Genomic DNA, 21523 nt, shown 5'->3' on the forward strand with positions numbered 1-21523 from the left:
AGTATTTTGGATTTTGAAATACATGTATTTGCATATACACACATAATGAGATTACTTTGAGACGGAACCCAAGTCTAAACATGAAACTCATTTATATTTTATATACACCTTATACAGATAGCTTGAAGTAAGCATAGTTTTAATAATTTTGTGCATGAAACAAAGTTTGTGTAAATTGAACCAACAGAAAGAAAAGGTGTCATTATCTCAGCCACTCTTATTCACAAATTTTAGATTTCTGAGCATTTTGGATTTTGAAATTCCAGCTAAGGGATGTTCAACCTGTATTACTGAATTTCAGGATAGCTATGTGGACTCCACCTACACGGAGTCTCATAGATATACAGACTTTACCTCTCATACACAAATGCAGTATTATTATGAGTATTTTGAATTAGATTAAACTTTAAACATTCATTTTGCCCCTAATTTGCAACACAAGCCCTTGAAAATTTTTGACATTGAATAGTTGTTCACCTACAATCCTTGATCAAAATCTTAGTTATGAGAGTAGGTGAGAACTCAGTTCATGCGCCTGCACAGAATATCTTGTATAAATGCTTCACACATTCACAGATGGATTCAAATGAGCACATATAGTCCAACGAGTGAAATTTCACCACCACACATCATGTATTCTTTCTCACATTTATGTACAGATTGTTTTCTCATACATGACTTCTCATATGGACAATCACCCTTCAAGGCATACATGGAATCACCAAAAGCACATGCAATAGATTTTCTTTCTGATCTTTGTCATTTGTACATTTTCAGCTGATTAACTAGATTCTGGTTGAAAAGAGAAACTAAGCAAGTTAGGTTTTTTGAATCTCATCTCATAGAATATCCCAACTAGTATGGCTACTGACCCTGCTGGGTAGAATATTGTGCAAGGTAAAGTTTAAAAAGGAATATCATTAAGTTATCATCCAAATACACTTCTACCATATTAACCATTCAGAATACATACAGATTTTTTTTAACAGCAGAAGCCTCCAGCTTTGGCTTTTTGGATCAAACTACATCCTTTTTGCATGGCACTTTTGTAGTTTATGTCTGAATTTCAAAAAGATTGACTGGACGATTCTCCATCCCCAAGAGAACCGAGATAAGTCTGAGGCCCCTTCCACACAGCTGTTTAAAATCCACATTGAGCTGGATTATACGGCAGTGTGAATTCAGATAATCAAGTTCAAAGCAGATATTGTGGATCATTTGCCTTTATATTCTAGGTTATGTGACTGTGTGGAAGGACCCTGACTGAGAACAATGCAGTAAAAGAGGTGAAGAATTTAAGATTTTTGTCAATAACTGACAAGAAATAACTGGTTTATTTAGTTTGAGCAAGTCTGAGGGACTACTTATGCTTTGATCCAAGGATAGGCAATTTGTGGTCCTCCACAGTTCCCTAACAAAGGTTATTCTGCTTAAAGGTGCTGGGAGGTACAGTTCAACAACAGTTGGAGGGGATGCACAATTTTAATCCTGCATTAAAGTGCAGACTCTAAGGGCCCTTCCACACAGCCTTATATCCCAGATATCTGCTTTGAACTGGATTATCTGAGTCCACTCTCAGATAATGTGGAATTTTCTACCTTGATATTCTGGGATATAGGGCTGTGTGGAAGGGCTCTGAGTGATTCTACTCCTGCTGTTTCTTCAAAGGCCAAGCTAAGTATGACATAGGAAATCAAAGATTACAAATTCTAGAGAGGTGTACAGCACACATGGATTTGAACCCTATCTTCAGGTGCAACACTTCATTATCTTGCTGGAATACTAGGAAATTTTATTAGGTTGTCCTGTGTCACAAATCATTTCGCCTTTAAATACCAATGTGTGTCTGAGTCACTACAGAACTGGGATAAATAAGTAGCTGACTAACTCTTGCGTCTAAAGTAATAATCAGTCCACAAATTGAGTACAATGTTTTATTATGTTTTTCCTACTATTTTAATTTCCCAGAATCCCTGCAGCAACATTACACTGGGTGCTCCAGAATACTGTTAGGAAATTAAACATGATGGGTACCTTCTTAAACCTATTCATTGCAACCAGATAAGCCTATAGCCAAACAAATGAAATGTAAGCATGGCCAAAAAAATTATCAGCACAGGTGGGATCAAACAAGCAGCATTGCCTGTGAATCTCTGTCTTATTATGACACCAGCATCTGTAGCAGAATGTTTCATATGAAGTGTCAAGCACTGGGCTAAAGAGATCTTGCTGCTCTGGTGCTTGTGGAGAGGAATCAGTGGTCAAGGCAAAACCTGAATTCAAAATACAACTGCCACAAAAATAGCAGTTAAATCAGCTACCTGAGCATTAGTTTCATTATTTCATTATTGCTCACTTGTCTACACACATCCTATCCTAAATCCAATTTACAATTCTGGGAACCCTGGCCTGCAACTGTGACCAAATTCAACTAAAATCCTGTATAAACACAGAATCCAGGAATTTTCCACATTAGCCAACCCTTGCTTTCCCCATTTCCACCAATCATACAAGTGTCACTATCAGCAGGAAGGATAAAGAAAGAAAACCAAAGCCAACAATTGCTATAGTAATGCCAAGAAAGGACAATGAGGAAAGAGGAGGGAGCACTTGGAGGGGGGAGGTAAATACAACAACCACCTGACAACAGGGACTTGGGAGGGAGGGAAGGAAGGTATAGAACAAAAGGTAGGATGTCTTGGGAGTAGTGGGTGCAGGGAGAGGAACACAGCCAGCTCAGCCTACCTGCTGGTCCAAATACTCTAGGTTTCTTTGCAACTGAAGGTCTAATAGTTCATCCTATCAGGAGCCATTAGGCATGCGGCAAAATGGAAACACAAAAGAAACAAACAAACACAAAGAAGAAGCAAAAGCAGTTAGGTGCAACTTAGCTAGAGACAGGCACAGAGCTCCCCCATACAGGAAAAGGAAATATTCAGCCTCACAAGCACTTTAAAAAAGAAGGGTAGGTGAGTGGGGTGGTGGATGGTAGCTGTTCTACAGTTGTTTGAGATCACATTTGGGCCTGAATTCCATTGTTAGTTCCTATTACAAGATTGTTGTTGGATCAACTGAAGGAAATAAGGGTTGATTAACCATATCCCCTTGATTAAAGGAGTCTGCTTTGGTTCGGACTAACAATAGGATTGAGGTATTGGTATATTGATTACGTTCCCTAGAACAAGAGTAGGTAACCTGGTGCTCTTCTGATATTTTATATAGCAACTCTCATAATCCCTGATCATAGACCATGCTGTCAAGGGCTTATGGGAGAATGTTTTATATGGCAATTTCCATTATCCTCAATCATGGTTGTGCTGGTTGGGGTTTTATGGAAGTTGTAGTCCAAAAATCAGAAGCTTATCCACCAGGTTGTCCTTCCCTACTCTAGAGGAACTCTTAACAAGAGATCCTGGTAGCTCCTTGCTCATAGTTGATGCTCTGTCCCCAACCTATGCATTGCCTGCTGATAGATAGGCATGCGTTTTACAAAAGGACCATAGTGTCCTCTCCTAGAGTACACCATTTTATTTTAAACAGTTCCTGGAGAGAGTGAATTACCAAATTTGTTGGTGTGAAACCACTTTCAATCAAACTATAATGCAAGTTTACATGAATCTGCATTTGATTAAAATGCGGTTTCCGTACCAGTTTCCATGAAACTATAGTCAGGAAATTTTTCTGTGGTAGTGGGCAATACATTTGGGCAATTGGTTCTTGATTAGGCTGATTTTGCTATCAAAAACTGGGTACACGCTGTCTATTTCCACTTTGAGCTATCTTGTTCTGAAAGCATGGGATTAGGTTAAAATGCCACCTGTATCAGCATTCATTCTGTTCTCGTGACTAGTCCAGCATGATGAGAAACTTCTGTAATTTCTCTATCCCCACTGACTATTCCACTGCTCAGTCCACCCTCAACAGCTTCACAACTGTAATGCGAATATAAACTAAATGGAAAGGTGATACGTGTTTAATTAACAGCTTCACAACTGTAATGCGAATATAAACTAAATGGAAAGGTGATACGTGTTTAATTTTGCATACAATGAATAATTCTGGCCATATTCAGAATGATTCATTTCACATTTTCAGGGTCTCTTGTCTGCAGCATCAGTTGCACTGTATTAAAAGGCTCTTACAAAACTGGAGATCGTATAGTTGTTGCATTCTTCAAGGATGGGGAACATTTGACCTGCCAGATGTTTTGGACTGCCACTCCCACCATCTCTTACTTAGTACTATGCACTGTGGTGCTGATAGAACTGTGACTTGTGAGTCCAAACATTTAGAGCTCCAAAGTTGCCCTACTATGTTCCAGCAGCTAGTAAATACTTTGGAACTGCTATGCCACCTCTAACATCACATTTTAGATATAGGTTAAATGTCTACTCTAGCAAGTAGACATTACTTCTGATTGCTTTTCGAAAGTGTCTGCATCCCTTTCAACACATGCAGAAGTGTTGCGATCACTTTGGTAGTTTAGGCCATATGTTTAGGTCAAGCTAGCTAACATGTACTAAAATTGTCTAGACCCCTCCCCTCCTTGAAAAATAACAAAAGTTTAGATAGTTTGGTCAGGGGTTTTATCCACCTCCATCCTTCTAAATCTAATGCTGAAATCAATTTTTCTTCTCATAACACCTGGAGATTGGGGACAGAGCGTCTCTTGTAAAAAGAGACTGTTATAGACCTATTTAGAGCTACCAGGGTCATCTCATTGCACTTCTAGTTCAGCCACATGCATCCGCTTTTGTGCATAGCTGGTGAGAAGGCAGGGAAGAGTGAAGGGAAAAGCTGCGTGCATCAGGCGTGCAACTAGTGTCTGTTCCACAGGGCACCTTAATCCAGTCCAGGATTTACTGCTTGCTCCCACAGGTGAAAGGTGTCAGACAGGGTCAAGAGCCTTGGCATGGAGCAAATGAAGTTGGCAGTTTCACTTGGCAGAGTCCCACTCCCTATGGTTTCAGCCCCCACCAAATGGATCCTCCCCCGGAGGGAAATAACCAAACAAAGAGAGAAGTAGAATGAGTGAGGAAAACCACAAAGAAAGAAACTGCAGCCAACAATGGGGAACAGAGGTTTCTACGTGTCCTTTTTAACTTCACAGTTGGTATCCCAGATTCTTTTTGTCATACTCAGCTGTCCCAGAACTACACTGGAGGTCTGAGAGGACCAGCAGTGAAAAGTATAATTTACCAATGCTTTATTAGTCTTTATAAACAATCCAGCAATAAATCCTTAGATTAGGAAACTATCCCAGAGGTAAAAGATTTTCAATTCCTATCACTATATCAATTGATAAGGTACTGTTCATTTAGAACTAGGGTGGAAAATGTGTGGCCTTCTAAAGGTTCAACTGCCACTCCCATCAACCTTAGCCAGCATTGCCAGTGACAAAGGATTGTGGGAACTACAGTCTGGCACCATTTGAGGGACAAAAATAGAAGAACAAACCAGAGCTATCTATTTAAGGCCCAAGCCATGTGACAGGAGAAACTCTGAACCAAAAGAAAATGTCTGGATTAAGCTTGCAAAAACAATTAGCAACACACTCTGCTACATATTGTTCCAGTAACATGATGGCAAAGCTATATAGAAGTGTTCCCCTTCATCATATAGGTTGCCTGTGGTGTAAAATGAAATTTCAACACAAGGTTTTTGTAACTTAAAATGATGTGAGCCCATTCAATATTACAATATCAAAATATGTTACACTTTCTGGATGCTAATGAATTCCAGAACCCTCACTGACCTGGTATGTATGTGTTGATCTTATTTTTCCCCCTTCTCCATAATTCTCATACTTAATTCATCCCTTCGTCTTCCAAAAATGGGACCTATTAAAGGACTCTCATTTTTAACCCATCCAATATTTTAAACCATTTAACAGTTTGCATAATCACAGAGTACTGCATATCCAGATTGATCACATGCAGCCAACATATATGTCTTGATAAATAAAAAAATTGCCATCTCAAGAAGACAGTATAGTGCCAAGTAAGTAGCTTTCTACTATCACATCATCATATGTCCCTTTATCCCTTCTTTGAATTAAATCCCAGCCTTGAAAAGGAAATGGAATATCTCTAATGAGATACTGGGACACCAATGTGACGTACCATTTTATCATGAACCGTAGGGGATGCTGGATAGTTGAAGGGGAACATCCCTGCAGGGACGGGCCTCCTGTCACCCAGATAATCATACTGAGGAAAGAGAAGAAACCACACATCATACATTACATGTTTATATCACTATAATAGGATAACTGTAATCCTCAATCACTTGTTCTATCATACAAAATAATTATCATGACTCATCATATAGAAATGGAGATAAGGCAAAGCAATTGCCTGGTGTCATTCAATGCAAGGATGATAGGTTGGCAAACTATAGGAAGATCAAGGGGTTGCAACCTGGACACAAGGTAAGAATGCTCTTGGAAAAGAAAAGTTGGTTCTATAAGCTGGAACTAAGCCTAGTTCTGTTAGAAGGTGAGGAAAAGGAAGGATATGTTCATCCCCAGTTCTTGCCCTTGAAACTTGTAATGCCACTCACTGTTTGGTCTAGTTCTAGTCTCAGTCCTGGAAAAATATATTGAGCAGTGCACTGCTTAATATTGTTCTGTGGTCTCCATCATGCTTGTGTAGCTTAAAGTCTATATTATGATGGCCAATGTTTTAAGAGTCTCATGTCAGCAACCCTTTTGATATGCCAATGTAGCTTATAAGCAAGTTGCCTTCAGTCTTGACATTCAACCCATGTGCCCCACTGAAGCTGGTTGCAGTTCCTAATCTCTTACACTAGGTTTTTAATTTGACAAGGTGAAGCCCCTTACTTTTAGTTCCGGGGCACAAAAAAACTGTGACTATATTTCAGCATCTGTAAACTGGTATTCCTATACTAGCAAGTGACTAAAACAATCTCTGATATGTCTGAGATATTTCCTGAGAACAGGACTTATAGATCAGACAGCAACTTTCTGGTGGGCTGAATTATGGACTTAACAATGCTGACTATCCTAGAAATGAAGCACTGCTCATTTCTACCACTCTCAACTAATTGATTCAGTTAGTTGAGAAATTTCCACCTTGCATTTCTTTCTCTTCCCTTATAATTATATTCACTCTTTTCATTATCCCTTGGTTTCTGCACAGATAAATACATAAATACAGAGAGATAAATATGGGCTACATCACAAGAACCCCTCAATTTGCACTCACAATCTCTGCATTATTCCATTTAAGAGTGGCAGGAAGTGCCAAGGAAAGGAGTGGAGTGATGAGGGAGGGTTACCTTTGGAGAACTAACCGATCGCCTCATCATATAAGACGTTGGCTCAGCATATATCTCCTCACTCCGGGGAGGCACTCTTTCAAAGCGGGCACTTGGAGACCTGACTGGGGAGTATACTCTGGCTCTGCTGTAGGAACCTTGGCTTGGCGAGCGGGGGACCGACCGGGAGCGAGGCTGGAGTGACATCCTCCGCAAGGAGTCTGAGGCAGCATCCATTTCGTCAAAGTACACTGGTGGCCGTGTGGGGCCTGGAATCCAGATAGGTACATCCTGTCTGCCATAGCCAGGCTGTTCCTTCCAATCCCGCAACTGGTACGAGCCACTGTTACGGAAGGAGTGCCGTTTGTCATCCACTGTCCATTGAGGGCTCACGCGCTCATAGGCAGGCATAGAGCAGATACTGTCAGGGCGCACGCCAGGTGGGTAGTATTGGTAATCCTCAGAGAACTGGGGTGAATAGGGGGGATAGTAGTCAGGGGCTCTTCGGGACATTGGATAGAACCTGGTAGGGCTAAATGCCCCAAAGGAAAGAATGAAGAAAAAACCCATTATTAGATTTGCTCAAATGACATTTGGGAATGTGTTCCCAACAATTATATTTCAGCCTACATTCTCTGGTGAACATTGCTAATAAAAATTCTCCAGATCTGTGTTAAAATGCCGATGTTTGTACAGACTTTTAAAAAACTTAAATCCCAAAAATGTACAAAATATACAACTGCAAATGCCACTTTTTATGCACTTCAAATGTTTAATTAGGTGGTGAATCTCAAAGGTATTGGCACCACCATCATCCTTATCATCTGTTACAATTGTAATCTTTTTATTGCTCTCACTCCTACATGTAAGCCACCTTTTTATTATGATGCAGTAGTATATATCTACTGTTTAAAACAGTATATAAGATTCTGTGGATTATATGGCTCAGTTGTAGAACTGAACAGTTATTCAATTTTTCAGGGGAAAAACACAGTAACACATTGCACTGCAGATTTGGAGACTTGGTGACAGTCTGCAAAGAGTCAAAGAGATATGGCTGGCAACATCTCTGATGTCTTTTTTGTGCCAAATGAAAAAAAACCTTTTTAAAAATTGTCAGATCTTTCAGATGTTCATCTTTATTTAATGTTTTATGCTGAACAGTTTTCTTTGCTCTATATTTTATTATTGTTTATTGTTCAGTGCAACTCAGTGACCAGACATTGACCACAGAATCTCACCGAGGAACCCAGAGTTTGCTAGATATAACATATTATTCAAATCTCCAAATAATCAGATCTGTAACAGTTAACCCACAAATGTGGGGGCTGATGGTGCTTCCCATGGGAACACTTAAACATGGAGCCCACATAATTTTGTATGACACTAGCCAAATTAGCCATCCTGATCATGTGTAAATAAACATCTACATCAGTACTGATTTAACGTTGCAGTGTACATATTCCCTTTTCTTTTCATTTAGTAAATTGATCCTTTTTGTTCTCAGTCAAGGTCCTTACTATTTTCCCTTGTTTAATTTCCAGGGCAATTATACCAAGGATTTGATCACCGCACCTCTGGAGTTCCTCAGAAGATGGAGCTCCACGGCGTAGGTTCACCCACTGCTGCAGTTGGGTCATGGAGCTCTTCCTCTGGGCAATCTTCTCAGGATTGGTCCGAGGAGCAAAGCTCCGACGAGTCACAGCAGTCTCACTGTCATGTTGTGGGAAGGCCATGCTCCCAGGACGGCTTGGAGATGCATACTGCCAGCCATTTGGCTGTGTAGTTCTCTCCACTCCAGCTGGCATCCGAGAGGCTTCTGGATAAGGGCTACCAGGCTCAGAAGGAATATCTTGGCTGACAATGCCATTGGCTTTGACCAGAGGCTCCTTCTTGTTTTCTACTCGCTCTTGTTTCCTTTCAGTCTTCTCAGAACCACGACCATCACCTTCTCCTCTGGTCTTGACTTCTGGTTCAGCTTTGGCAGAGTCCCTGGCTGAAATGCTGCGATGGTGATTCTTGCTAGGAGGGATGTTTTCAGAATCAATCTTCTCGTGCCTTATAGGGATGGATAAGTAGAAGAGGTCACAATCATGGCTTTACTTCATAACGTCATCTTAAAGAGAGGGATCTTAGCTTTAATGAGCTTTTCTCAATCTCTTGAAAACACATAAGTGCTAACCTCACAAATGTATTTCATTTTTAGACCCTGCCATTTTCTCCAAAACATTTCTCATGTTGATCACTGACCTCAACCCCGTGTTTTTTGTTTTTTTACATCCAATTGAAAGAGCCTCATTGTGTTTTGGAGAGTAGCTACTTTCAGTGGTTTCAAATCTGTTTTCTGTAGGCCCTATGACTCTTGCGTGCAATAAATACAATACTTAAAGACTTCAGTGAAAACATATTAATGGAGGGATCAAGATGCTGTGTGATGTCAACAGAACAGATTATCACTAATAGAACAGACAATGTACATCAGATTTCCAAGAGACAAACATAATACCCTAAAAAACCATTCACTCCGTCCACTGCCCACTGATTTCATCATAATTCAAAAAATATGTATCAAATATCCTATCCTGTTCTCATTGGGGTGAGCCAAGGCCAAACAATATCTGCTAAAACAGAGTGGGATAAAGTGTGACCTGCACATTCCCCACATTTTTTATCCCCAAATGTTCTATGGGGCTATATGGGAGCATTTTATCTATGTTTTCTACCCCACACCTGGTCATTTTAAGCATTTTAAACAGGGAGTGAACAGGAAGTTATTTTTGGGTAGGGTTTCAAATATCAAAGCCTAAGAAAAATTCTCCAATTTTGGTGGATTCATCTCCAGGCAAGAGGAAAGAACTGTTGATGTTTTTACTAATATTATGTTTATTTATACCCTGCTTTTTCTCTCCATAAGGAGACTAAAAGCGGTTAACATTAAAAGCATTACAATACAATGTAAAATATATAATTATACAAATATTATAACAGTATTAAATGTCATTAGTATTCAGATTAAATACATAAAAACTACAACATGATCTTAAAAACCTTCCTCTTTAAAAGCCCATCTGAATAAAAAGGTTTTAGCCCACTGCTGGAAGGACAGTAGGGAGAGGGTCATTCTGGCTTCCTTGGACAGAGAGTATCTAAAATCTCTGGCTCAGTTAGAAACGATAGGACATGCAGACTTCCTTTAAGCATCTGACCTCTGAGCTGGTGGGATTTGCACCCGGGCAGCCTCGCCCATGGCTTGAATCCAGGTTTCCTGCTCCTCGTTGTTCTCAGCACTGAAGAAATAAGTCCGGATACCAGCATGTTCAGCCTGGGGAGAGAGTGACTTCTTGTTATTGCCTGGTGTCTCTTCCATCCAGCACACAGTCACCTATAGAATGGATAGAAGAGGAAAACATGGGGGGGGGGGGGGGCAGAGGGGAAGATATATTAAATTAGTATCAAAGTGTTAGCTTCTGATCAGAGGAGAAACTACATTTCTTAGTATTTCCCACCTATGACTTCAAACAGTTTTTATTTCCGTTTTGTGAGATAGTAAAAACTGAAATGTCATTTATTTCAGGTCACATATCCCAATGACTGTTGATTTATGTTTATATATGTTTAAAATGTTTCTCGGGGTTGGTGGGAAATGCTAGTGTGTGTAGGTTTTTAAAAACGTTTCAGATTGGAAACCTGTAAAAAAAATTGCATTTGATGTTCTCAATTTTCAAAAAAAAATTAGACATTTTCACTAACTTTCCTAAAACCTGAGGTATTGACAAAGATTATTTGTCAATATCCCAGGGTTTGTTTTTTGGAAAACGGACACAAGTTAGTGAACAGCTTGTTCACACAAGTGCAAAACTGTTGACCAAATACGCATTGCCTTCCCCAAAGACAAAATTGGACAGTAATTTGCTTAAAATGTGCCTGTGTTCATTTCGATATATAGATGCAAATCTGGAAACAATTGCTGTAAAATAAAAAGACAGAGAAGACATTTCACCATAATCGAGCAGTCTGGGACCTTGTGATCCATACCTCCTCAGCCCCCTTTGCAGATAATAAATACTGAATCAAGCTTCCTGCTCTTCTGCTTTATAGTTCATTTCATTTAAAATGGACTTGGTCTGTATAGCCTTTCAAACATCTTCAAACAGACAATTGTATTCTGGCAGCCCTTCAAAGAACAGGATATAATATAGACCACGACAACCTCTGTGCTTCTTCCCAGCAACATACAAGCACCCCAGAAATTGGATGGTTTCTTCCCCGTGCAGCACATGCATGGTTCCATGGACAGAAGAGCATGCAAGCTTCTGTTCCGATATGAAATGCCAGCATTCAGTCAGTGTACATGTGTATTATGCACTTAGTGTGGCAAAATAAATTTGTGTTGCCTAATATCCTGGAGTATCTGGAGTATCAATTAAGCAAAAATCAGGAGTTCTAATTATCTATTCGACTTTAAGGATAAAGTTGCTCTCACTGTAAACATAGCACACGACAACTGTTTTTCAAGGCTCGGAAAATTACTTTTTTGGAAAAAAGCAAATTAGTTTCTAATGTTAAGAAACAAATTCTATGCTGTTATTTTTAAAAATGAAAATTCATCACGCTATTGCTTTTTTTTAGGTTAAACAATTTTTTTAGGATTTATTTATTAATTATTATTGTTATTATTTAAAACATTTATATTCCACCCTTCTCACCCAAGGGGGACTCAGAGCAGAGCACAACATTCAATGCCAGAACATAAAATAATCTATAAACATACACAAACACTAAAATCAGCTACCTCTAAAATCAATTGTTTAAAACCATCTCAGATCAGCCACACCAAATCTGATCAGCAGGATCTATCCTGCTGACCAGATCTGGTATAGTTGATCTGAGATGGCTTTACACAATTGATTTTAGAGATAATTGGTAAGAGAGTGACATAAAACTAAAAATTCTCTACAAATACTTTAAAATACACTTTAAAAGTTAATGGAAAAGTAACTAAAATGTTCTTTTTACACCAAAAAGGCAATGGCGTTAATGTTTGTTCACTGTTTTTGAGATGTAACTTTTCCCAGTTTTATTATTCCCTAGAATATAGGTAAAACTAAATATAACAGCTTCCACTTTTTAAACTTCAAAATATTGTTGTTTTCCACAATGATATCCATAACAAGTGAAAGAATAACCCATTGGTGGTGGTCAAGAGTCTTGGTCAATTATAATTTCTCATGTTCAACCAAACCAGGGTAAGATTTCGTTACAGGCATCAAATTTGTGATCTAATCTTTAAATATTTAAATCTGCCTTCCTGAGGAAAGCTAGGATGAGGAGGAACACTCAGAACATTTATCATCCATTCCAAATGTTTTATCGTTCTTCTAAATATATCCAATAATTTGACTGCAGAGTGGTTATATTTATTTGACGCTAATAAGATCCCCTTCATTATGACATGATTCCCTAGAAGATTTAAACTTTTTTCATTTCAACAGTATCTACAATTACAATGTTTGAATGATATAGGATGGACATTAATCTTGCTTAATGACCTTCCTGTGAGATGGACAGATTTTGTCAGAGACTGCAATCTTTTTACATTGCTCTATAGAAATCTCTGGGAGCCAATGGGCCCATTTCTTCATCTGTATGGGGCAGTCTTTTCCAACTTGGTGCTTTCCAGATGTTTTAAACAATGCTTCCTATTCATATTGACCTTTGGCAATGTTGGATTGGGCTGCAGGTTAAAACATCAAGACAACACAGGTTGAGGAAAGCTAGTATAGACAATTTTCTTGGTCATGTCACAATATGACAGGACTTTTTGGTTTATAGTTCTTATCACCTTTAGCAAACATAGCTGACAGTGAGGGATTGTGAAATTGCAGTCCGAAAATGTCGAGAGAGAAATAGTTATTCACCCTTCCTATCAAACCAAGGAAATGATTTTTTTCAATAATAAAAATTGGCTTTGAGTATAATTTCTAGATTTAAATGCAGAATAGACCCATAGAGCAAGTAATCAACTCTGATATATTTATTTATTTTATTTTATTTTATTTTATTTTATTTTATTTTATTTACTTTATTTCTATACCGCTTTTCTCAGCCCTCAGGCAACTCAAAGCGGTGAACAACATATATTTAAACTCAGAGATTTTTAAAAAACAAATATCTTCTATAGAGTATTTCAGAGAAATACTTTATAATATTTGTATTTTCAAGATCAAGACCTTTCTAGGCATGGTTAAATCTGAATTAGTCCAACTCATTGATTCAATTATCATTTGTTCCATTCTGGTTTAATTAATATTAAAATTGGTTGAGTTTTTCTTTTGCCATCAATGCTTACTTTTCATCTCAATGTGGCTTTTATTATAACTAAAGTATGATAATAATAACAGCCAGATAGCTCTTGTTCCTGTTACTACAACTATTCACTATTCACTATTTTGCAGTGCTGAAAAACATGTCTTATTTTTTTTTTAAAGTTGGCCATCATTTCTAGTTCACAATCTGTTAGCCACTCATCATGCTAGTGAATTTTAGGTGATCTTAAACATATTTCTCTTTTTAATGGTCATTTTATAGACTTAGATCTTGTAGACTTTCAGTACAGATTTTGTAGACCTTCAGTATTGATACACTATACAAAAAAAGGACTACAATTTGGCTGTACACAAAACATGGTGTCCATAAATGGGAAATGAGAAGCAAACACATTCAAATAATTTCCTTCTTCATCAGATTATGTGTATACATACCTCTGCTACCAGTCTCAGTGGTTTAGGAATTTGTAAGTGTTCAATCAGCCACATAAAGAATTCCAGAATTTCCCCATCCCACTTTTCTTTGGGAATGATTGTGGGTGAATAAAGCATGCAGGATAATTTGTACCCATCTGAACTTGATCTTTCCTTTCCAGCATGCATGCATTTGGAAGTGGAAGGAAAATACTACCTATTTGGTGCCTGGGTGATGGCATTGCAGACGGGTTATCAGAAGAGATCTCCTGTCCGGGGGATCCTCGCACGGGAAAAAAAGAGGGAAGATAGAGAACAGGTCAGCCACTCCCAACAAGCAATCCAATGGGGAGGAGTATCAAGCAGGCGAAGCACGGCAGGAGCAGAGCTGGACCTGTGGAAGGGTAGCTGAAGCCAAACTAGGCACATGCTGAATGCTTTTTGAGCCTAAAATCAAAGGGTCACTTGGCCTTATCTGAGCGTAAAATAAACCACGAGGACGGGAAGACCAGATCTACGTATCTGAAGCCATGGGCCTAAGCCAGGATTCTGATATGCTAGAGAGTAAACTGGGTATGCAAGCATGGTAGCAGCAGCACATGCCATGAACAATATTGCTTTTTCAAGGTGCAATGAAGGAAAGCAACAACACCATCTAAGCTGGTCCATTCAAGACCATATAAGTATATATCCAGTCAATGACAACCTTCCTTTTGAACTTGGATTGGGAATCCTCTTCCCAATTTTTTAAATGATTAAAGACACAAATGTAGATGCAACCATAATGGGGTTTCTTCTCTCTTGCTACCAAACATTAGGAAAATGTATCAAAAACAACATTGGCTTTATTCAACCAGAGCACTATGGGACTTATTGTGAAGCAAGGCTCTCTTATTTCATAGTAGATCCCACTGAATTCTGTGAAATTCACTTCATAAAGATGCTTATTGGGCCATATGATCCTTTTTTTCTAAAGTAATCTACAAATTCTACAAAAAATTACTAAAATCTCTATATTGAGTTCAGTGCATAAATGCTACTCCCCCATATCGGATCAGAAAAGGACTGTTCCAAATTGAACAGTCCTGGCGCCAGTGAAGCTGTCCAGAAAGCTGTCCAGAAAGCAAGTGCAGACCTCTTGTCAAGGCAACACCATGGAGAAAAGACATTCACTCCCAGTAAACAAATCTCAGTCAAAGGTGGGCAAGATGCCCAGCAGCATCTTTCAAGGCTAATGTGCTACATTTGGAGGCACCATGCCTCTGATCAAAATACTTCTTTCTCTTCCCCTTTATAGAGCGGTTAGGAAGAACTGCAAAGAAAATAAAGGTATCAATAGTTTTAAACTCTTAAAATACCATTGCGTTTTATTCTCATTCATCCTCATTTTAAAAAAGTACAAATACCCTAGAGTTCACTCATAAGACATCTGAATAGAGCTTTATTAGTGCCATTTCAACAAGCAGTATGTAGTATGTCAGTAATGATGAAAACAAAATGATGTAGTTTTGTTGGTGCATTTGGGTGTGCTGGATTTGTTTTGCATGGGATTTGTTTTGCATCTCCCAAGTCCCAGGTGTGGATGTACTTTATCTAATTTCTTTCTAATTAGTTTTCAGCACTCCCGTTTTTGACACACTTTTAAAAAAAACACTATGTGGTTTGTTAGAGAGGAATGACACCCTGATACTCCTCAGATGTTTGAGATTACAGTTCCCACACATCCCAGGCAGAATGGCCAATGGTAAGGTGTTATAGCAGTTGTGCTACAAAGCATATGGAGAACACTAAATTGACTGTTTCTGATTTGAAGGATTGGTATTCATTCTTCAAAGAGAAGACAGAATGCACCAATTTTTGCAAGAGAACATTTGGCCAAATTTTGTTCCCTGGAGTACTGCCCCCCCCCCCAGTCACCATCATGCTACTGAACATTCATATTGAAAATATTCTATAGAAACAGATATGTTCACAACAGTTGCAGAAAGGAAAGGTTGTTTGATCTTGCACAAGGAATCCAGGCAGCTACATTTATGCCATCTCTGCAGCAATCCCCTACATTTAAATTTCACAGCTGAGTTCACTCCTTCTTTAGAGTCATAATCCTAACATCATTGAAATTCAGCACATAGAAACTAATCATGTACTAAGTAAATTACAATCTATTGCCTTTCCTTTAACACACTAGTAGCTGAAAATAGTTAAAGAGGGCGGTATCCAATTGTCTGCCAGAGAATGAAATCAGCCTCACTATCATGTTGCTGATGGGTGAAAACCAGCTTCCATGAGTCTGCAGTCTTTAATTTTTTTAAAAAATAAAAAGAACAAATAAGTCAAAGCCAAGAGTATAATTGTTAATAAAGAGTCAGTCTCTGCTTCTCCTTAGATTTACTGCATGACGTGGGCCAAATCCAAGGACGGGGCCAGCCATACCATTAAACCGAGTGAGGAAGTCATCTGGGATAGCTAGGGAAAGACAGAAAAATGCCTTCTCAAAGAATGCTTCCAGACAGGCCCTCTATCCCAGGATCTGATCCCAGGTTTTCTGCGTTAATTTGGATTATATGAGTCCCCACTGCCTAGTATGCATCATGAAGAGCCTCTATTGATCAGGTCTTGGGAGTGTTATTTTGTTGGACTAGGGCTCCTTGGCTTCTAACAGATGTGATCCAGAAAGTCTCTATAGTCTAGCAAGAGTCTGCTATTATTATTCTTAATAAAATGGGGAGGGGATTCATGTTTGTAAAGAGGAATAAATAGTTTAAACTATTCAAAAAGCAATCTATGGGCTTTTCTCCCAGAGTGCAACTCCCCCAAAGTCCCATGAACAACTTCCCTCCATCCTTTTTCTGCCTAACCAATCATCCAATGAACAATGAGAGTTTGGCTTTTTTTATCAACAAGAGGAAGTATTTCTGTTGCTCTTCACATTTTATGGCTTGTACGGCCTCTGTAGTAAATATGTCAGTCAACAAGACACGCTTCTCCCTTGGAGGTCCAGGCTCAGAAACAGCCTCAACGTCCTTGCAGTAAGCTTGAGGGACCATGGGCAAGCATCCAGAAATAATGTAGTTTAGCTGCCATGCTCTTCCCTTTTGGGCAACAATCCTTCCTCCTCAGTAAATCTTCAATGCCATTATTTAGGGAGGCCATGACTGTAGCTCTTTCAGGCAGCTCTGTAGGGACTTTATGGGAACCATGAAAGAGAACAGAATTTGCAGCAGCAGCAGCAGCTCAATTCCCTGTCCAAAGCTAGTACAGATGGCCTTGCCAGCATCACATAAGCATTTTAAGGACATAACAGTTTTCAGTAGGAAACAATAAATGAAAAAATAGTCCCTTCAGCTCCATATATTTCCAAACTTGCTTTATGAGGGCTTTAGCAATAGGTCACACTAGAAGTTATTCTTCGCTACTTCCTTTTGAAATGCTATGCAGGCAATAGTCCCCCCTCTGCCTGACATCCCACCAAAATGGTAGGGAATTGGATGTCCAAAGAACTTCTAACTGTGCTGAGACACAAAAGAGACATGCACAAGAACTGGAAAAAGGGAGAAATTACCAAAGAAGAATTCAAACAAATAGCCAACACCTGTAGGGAAAAGGTCCGCAAGGCTAAAGCACAAAACGAGCTCAGGCTTGCCAGGGACATTAAAAACAATAAAAAGGGATTCTTTTCTTATGTCAGTAGAAAAAGGAAAAACAAGGAGGCGATAGGGCCTCTTCGAGGAGAAGATGGGGCAATGCTGACAGGGGATAGGGAAAAGGCAGAACTACTTAATACCTTCTTTGCCTCAGTCTTCTCACAAAAAGAAAGTCATCTTCAACCTCAGCAAGACGGAGTGGATGAGGGATTTGAGGACATCCAACTCCAAATTGGGAAACAAGTCGTACAGGAATACCTGGCCACTCTAAATGAGTTCAAGTCCCCAGGGCCAGATCAACTACACCCAAGAGTATTGAAGGAACTAGCCGAAGTCATTTTGGAAGCATTGGCAACCATCTTTGAGAGTTCTTGGAGAACAGGAGAAGTTCCAGCAGATTGGAGGAGGGCCAATGTGGTCCCAATCTTCAAGAAGGGAAAAAAGGATGACCAAAACAACTACCGTCCGGTCAGCCTCACATCAATACCAGGCAAGATTCTGGAAAAGATTGTTAAGGAAGTGGTCTGCAAACACTTAGAAACAAATGCGGTCATTGCTAATAGTCAACATGGATTTATCAAAAACAAGTCATGCCAGGCTAATCTGATCTCTTTTTTCGATAGAGTTACAAGCTGGGTAGATGCGGGGAATGCCATGGATGTAGTGTACCTGGATTTCAGTAAGGCCTTCGACAAGGTCCCCCATGACCTTCTGGCAAGGAAACGAGTTCAATGTGGGCTAGGCAACACTACGGTGAGGTGGATCTGTAATTGGTTAAATGGACGAACCCAGAGGGTGCTCACCAATGCTTCCTCTTCATCTTGGAAAGAAGTGACGAGCGGAGTGCCGCAGGGTTCCATCCTGGGCCCGGTCTAGCCCTTCATCTAAATCTAATGACTTAGATGAAGGGCTAGAAGGCAGGATCAACAAGTTTGCAGACGACACCAAATTGGGAGAGATAGCCAATACTCCAGAGGACAGGAGCAGGATTCAAAACGATCTTGACAGATTAGAGAGATGGGCCAAAACTAACAAAATGAAGTTCAACAGTGACAAATGCAAGATACTCCACTTTGGCAGGAAAAACGAAATGCAAAGTGGGTTTAACCCTTGTGCCGGCTGAACTGCTGACCTGAAGTCATGAAGGTCGGCAGTTCAAATCTGCGAGATGGGGTGAGCTCCTGTCTATCAGCCCTAACTTCCCATGCGGGAACATGAGAGAAGCCTCCCACAGGATGGTAACACATTCAAGTGTCTCCTGGGCAATGTCTCTGTGGATGGCCAATTCTATCCCACCAGAAGCAACCTGCCTTGATAAAAAAATTGATTCAATGCATCATTCTGTCTGGGGTTTTTTTTAAAAAGAAAGTCTAGGAGAGCTTTATCAGAGCTCAGGAAAGGTCCATTTTTGGATAGCTCTCAAAAAGCCACAGAATGACCATACAATATTTTGGGAGCTGATCTCCAAAAAAGAATGCTTCAGGACTTTGGGCTTTTACATCAAGTGCTTTGCCTGTTTGTAATGCTAGGCTTTCAGCTTTACTTCATATGCTGATTTGTCAGCTCTTTCCTTGGCACTATATTAGAGCTACTTCAAGCAACTCCTGAAATCAAGCGGCAAAGCAATTCCTGAACTCTGTTACCTCAGGAACACTCTCTTCCTACAGAAAACCAGGTCATCAAATAAGAATACTGATTTCAGTCTTGACATGTCCATTTTCCATGTGAGGTAGAACATCTGATAAAAAGAAGTAGTAGAACAAGTAGGTTTCAATGGTTGCCTGAAGTCTAGGAAACAATTATAACTTGATTTTACTTGAGCCTCCACATTAGCCTTAATCTCTTGTTCTGCTGAGCCTTGGGTTCCGGCCATTTCTGAATCTTAAAACCTTGTCCATCTAGAACTCAAGCCCTGGATCATATCCATTTTATCTTTGATGTGGATAACAACAACAACAACAACTTGAGGGGGTTACAACATTGCTAAAACATGCAATCATCTAAAGACATACTTTAAAATAAACATATTAAAACCTATTTCTCCAAAATACGTATTAAAATACATGGAGCAAAGATTAATCATAAGACGGAATAAGATATTTAGTCATGATATCCAATCTGGGCCAAAGGTCTGGCAAAAATCTGCCCTTCTGAGATTTGCTGGGCAAGGATGCACACCGATGCCACTTGAAACAACAGTGCCATAGTTGCCATGCCAACAGAGCCAAAACTAAGGATATCTAAGAGGAACGAGGTCGACTGCTTCAATGCTCTTCAACTCACATTCCTGAAGCCAAAATAATCAGCAGCCTTCTCTCCACTTAAGGCTTTTTTTTGGTCATGTTTGATCCATTCTATTCCAGTTGCATTTCCTGTTCATCTCCTGAAAGTTCCCAAGTACCTGAGTTCATTAATCTTGATTTTGGGAGCAGGAGAAGATTCTACTGGGTTCCCACTCTCTTTCAACCAGCTATTAAAAGTATATGAGCCATGCTTCTATCTGGGGCAGTACTTTCTGTGCCAGCTTGATAATTACTCAAATATTTGTTTTCTAATTTTAGATGTAAACTGACATATACTTTGAGAACATGCTTGCAGTGGAACAGTTTCAAATGTGTCAGACCTACTTTGGCCTAAAGTAAATACTAGTTTGAGACCTGAGATATACCCTTAAACTCTGACACTCATACTTCACTGTTGCTTCCAAAATCCCCACCTTTAAGGAACCAATTCAGAGTAGGGCTGTTGAGGACTTCACTTCCATTCATTTCCAGTACAAATTTATCAAATTGTCTTCACATTTGGGATAGAAAGAACAAAAAAAATTAAGACGGGAGGAACTGAAATTAGAAAATTTGTCCATAGATCAAAAGGACCCCCCGTGGCGCAGTGGATTAAAGCACTGAGCTGCTGAACTTGTTGACCGAAAGGTCGCAGGTTCAAATCCAGGGAGCAGCGTGAGCACCCGCTGTCAGCCCCACCTTCTGGCAACCTAGCAGTTCGAAAACATGCAAATGTGGGTAGATCAATAGGTACCACTCCGGTGGGAAGGTAATGGCGCTCCTTGCAGTCATGCTGGCTACATGACCTTGGAGGTGTCTACAGACAACACTGGCTCTTCTGCTTAGAAATGGAGATGAGCACAACAGCCCAGAGTCAGACACGACTGGACTTAATGTCAGGGGAAAACCTTTACCTTAGATCAAAAGGTTAAATCTTAAAATGCTGGGTTTGAATCCCTGCTTATTCAACCAGATTAGTGCTGAAGTATGACGACCACCATTTATTTTTCTGAGAAGTTCATCATCTTTAATAATACATGGGAAGCAGGAGCCACCTCATTTCTCCAAGCCAGGAATAGCTGTACCTTCTCAATTTGATAAATGAAATGGGAGATAATTTTGTTTCAGCTGGAGTTTTTTTAAGGATATAGAAATAGTAGCAAACTTTGCATTTGGAGGAAAAGACTTGCAATTTGAACATGGCAGGAAGCAAAACTGGCATCTCTTTCCATTCTTAACTCACACAAAGCTCTTGAAATAAATGCTAGAAAATAAATGTTGTCCTGACCCTCTAAATCCCATTTCTTATTCTATCACCCAGCAAGAGCAAACCAATTCCCAACTTTCAACCATGCCTCTCGACATACATCAATGAACACTGGGCTACATCCATGAGATACTTCAGCCATTTACTGACCTTAAAGGTGTACTTCCTGCTGATGTTATCTGATGGCTGAACTGCTGCTACTCGAAAGCTGAGAAGTGGGATGCTGCCCAAGATGCTTTCTTCCTTCTCATCTGCATGAAGAAAAGTAGAAGAGCAGAGAGTCAGACCTGTGAGTGCATATCTTTTTCACAA

The 21523-nt window shown here is 39.6% G+C and overlaps 1 protein-coding gene across 17 annotated transcripts in view; it reads right to left on the reverse strand.

The window, feature by feature from the left end:
* Positions 1-21523, reverse strand: part of PLEKHA6 (pleckstrin homology domain containing A6) — a 258135-nt gene that overhangs the window by 41950 nt on the left and 194662 nt on the right. For 11 of the 17 annotated variants that reach the window (XM_060772991.2, XM_060772988.2, XM_060772984.2 and 8 more), the window contains 6 exons: positions 21362-21462; positions 10485-10660; positions 8854-9336; positions 7300-7810; positions 6123-6209; positions 2746-2799 (listed from right to left, as the gene is read on the reverse strand). In XM_060772991.2, coding sequence (XP_060628974.2) covers positions 2746-2799; positions 6123-6209; positions 7300-7810; positions 8854-9336; positions 10485-10660; positions 21362-21462 — 1412 coding nt within the window. Of the gene's footprint in view, positions 1-2745; positions 2800-6122; positions 6210-7299; positions 7811-8853; positions 9337-10484; positions 10661-14235; positions 15884-21361; positions 21463-21523 lie in introns of those variants that run through there. The other 6 variants (XM_060772986.2, XM_060772992.2, XM_060772985.2 and 3 more) reach the window with 5 other exon arrangements.

This window comes from Anolis sagrei, chromosome 4 (assembly GCF_037176765.1).
Source record: "Anolis sagrei isolate rAnoSag1 chromosome 4, rAnoSag1.mat, whole genome shotgun sequence".
Lineage (NCBI taxonomy): Eukaryota > Metazoa > Chordata > Lepidosauria > Squamata > Dactyloidae > Anolis > Anolis sagrei.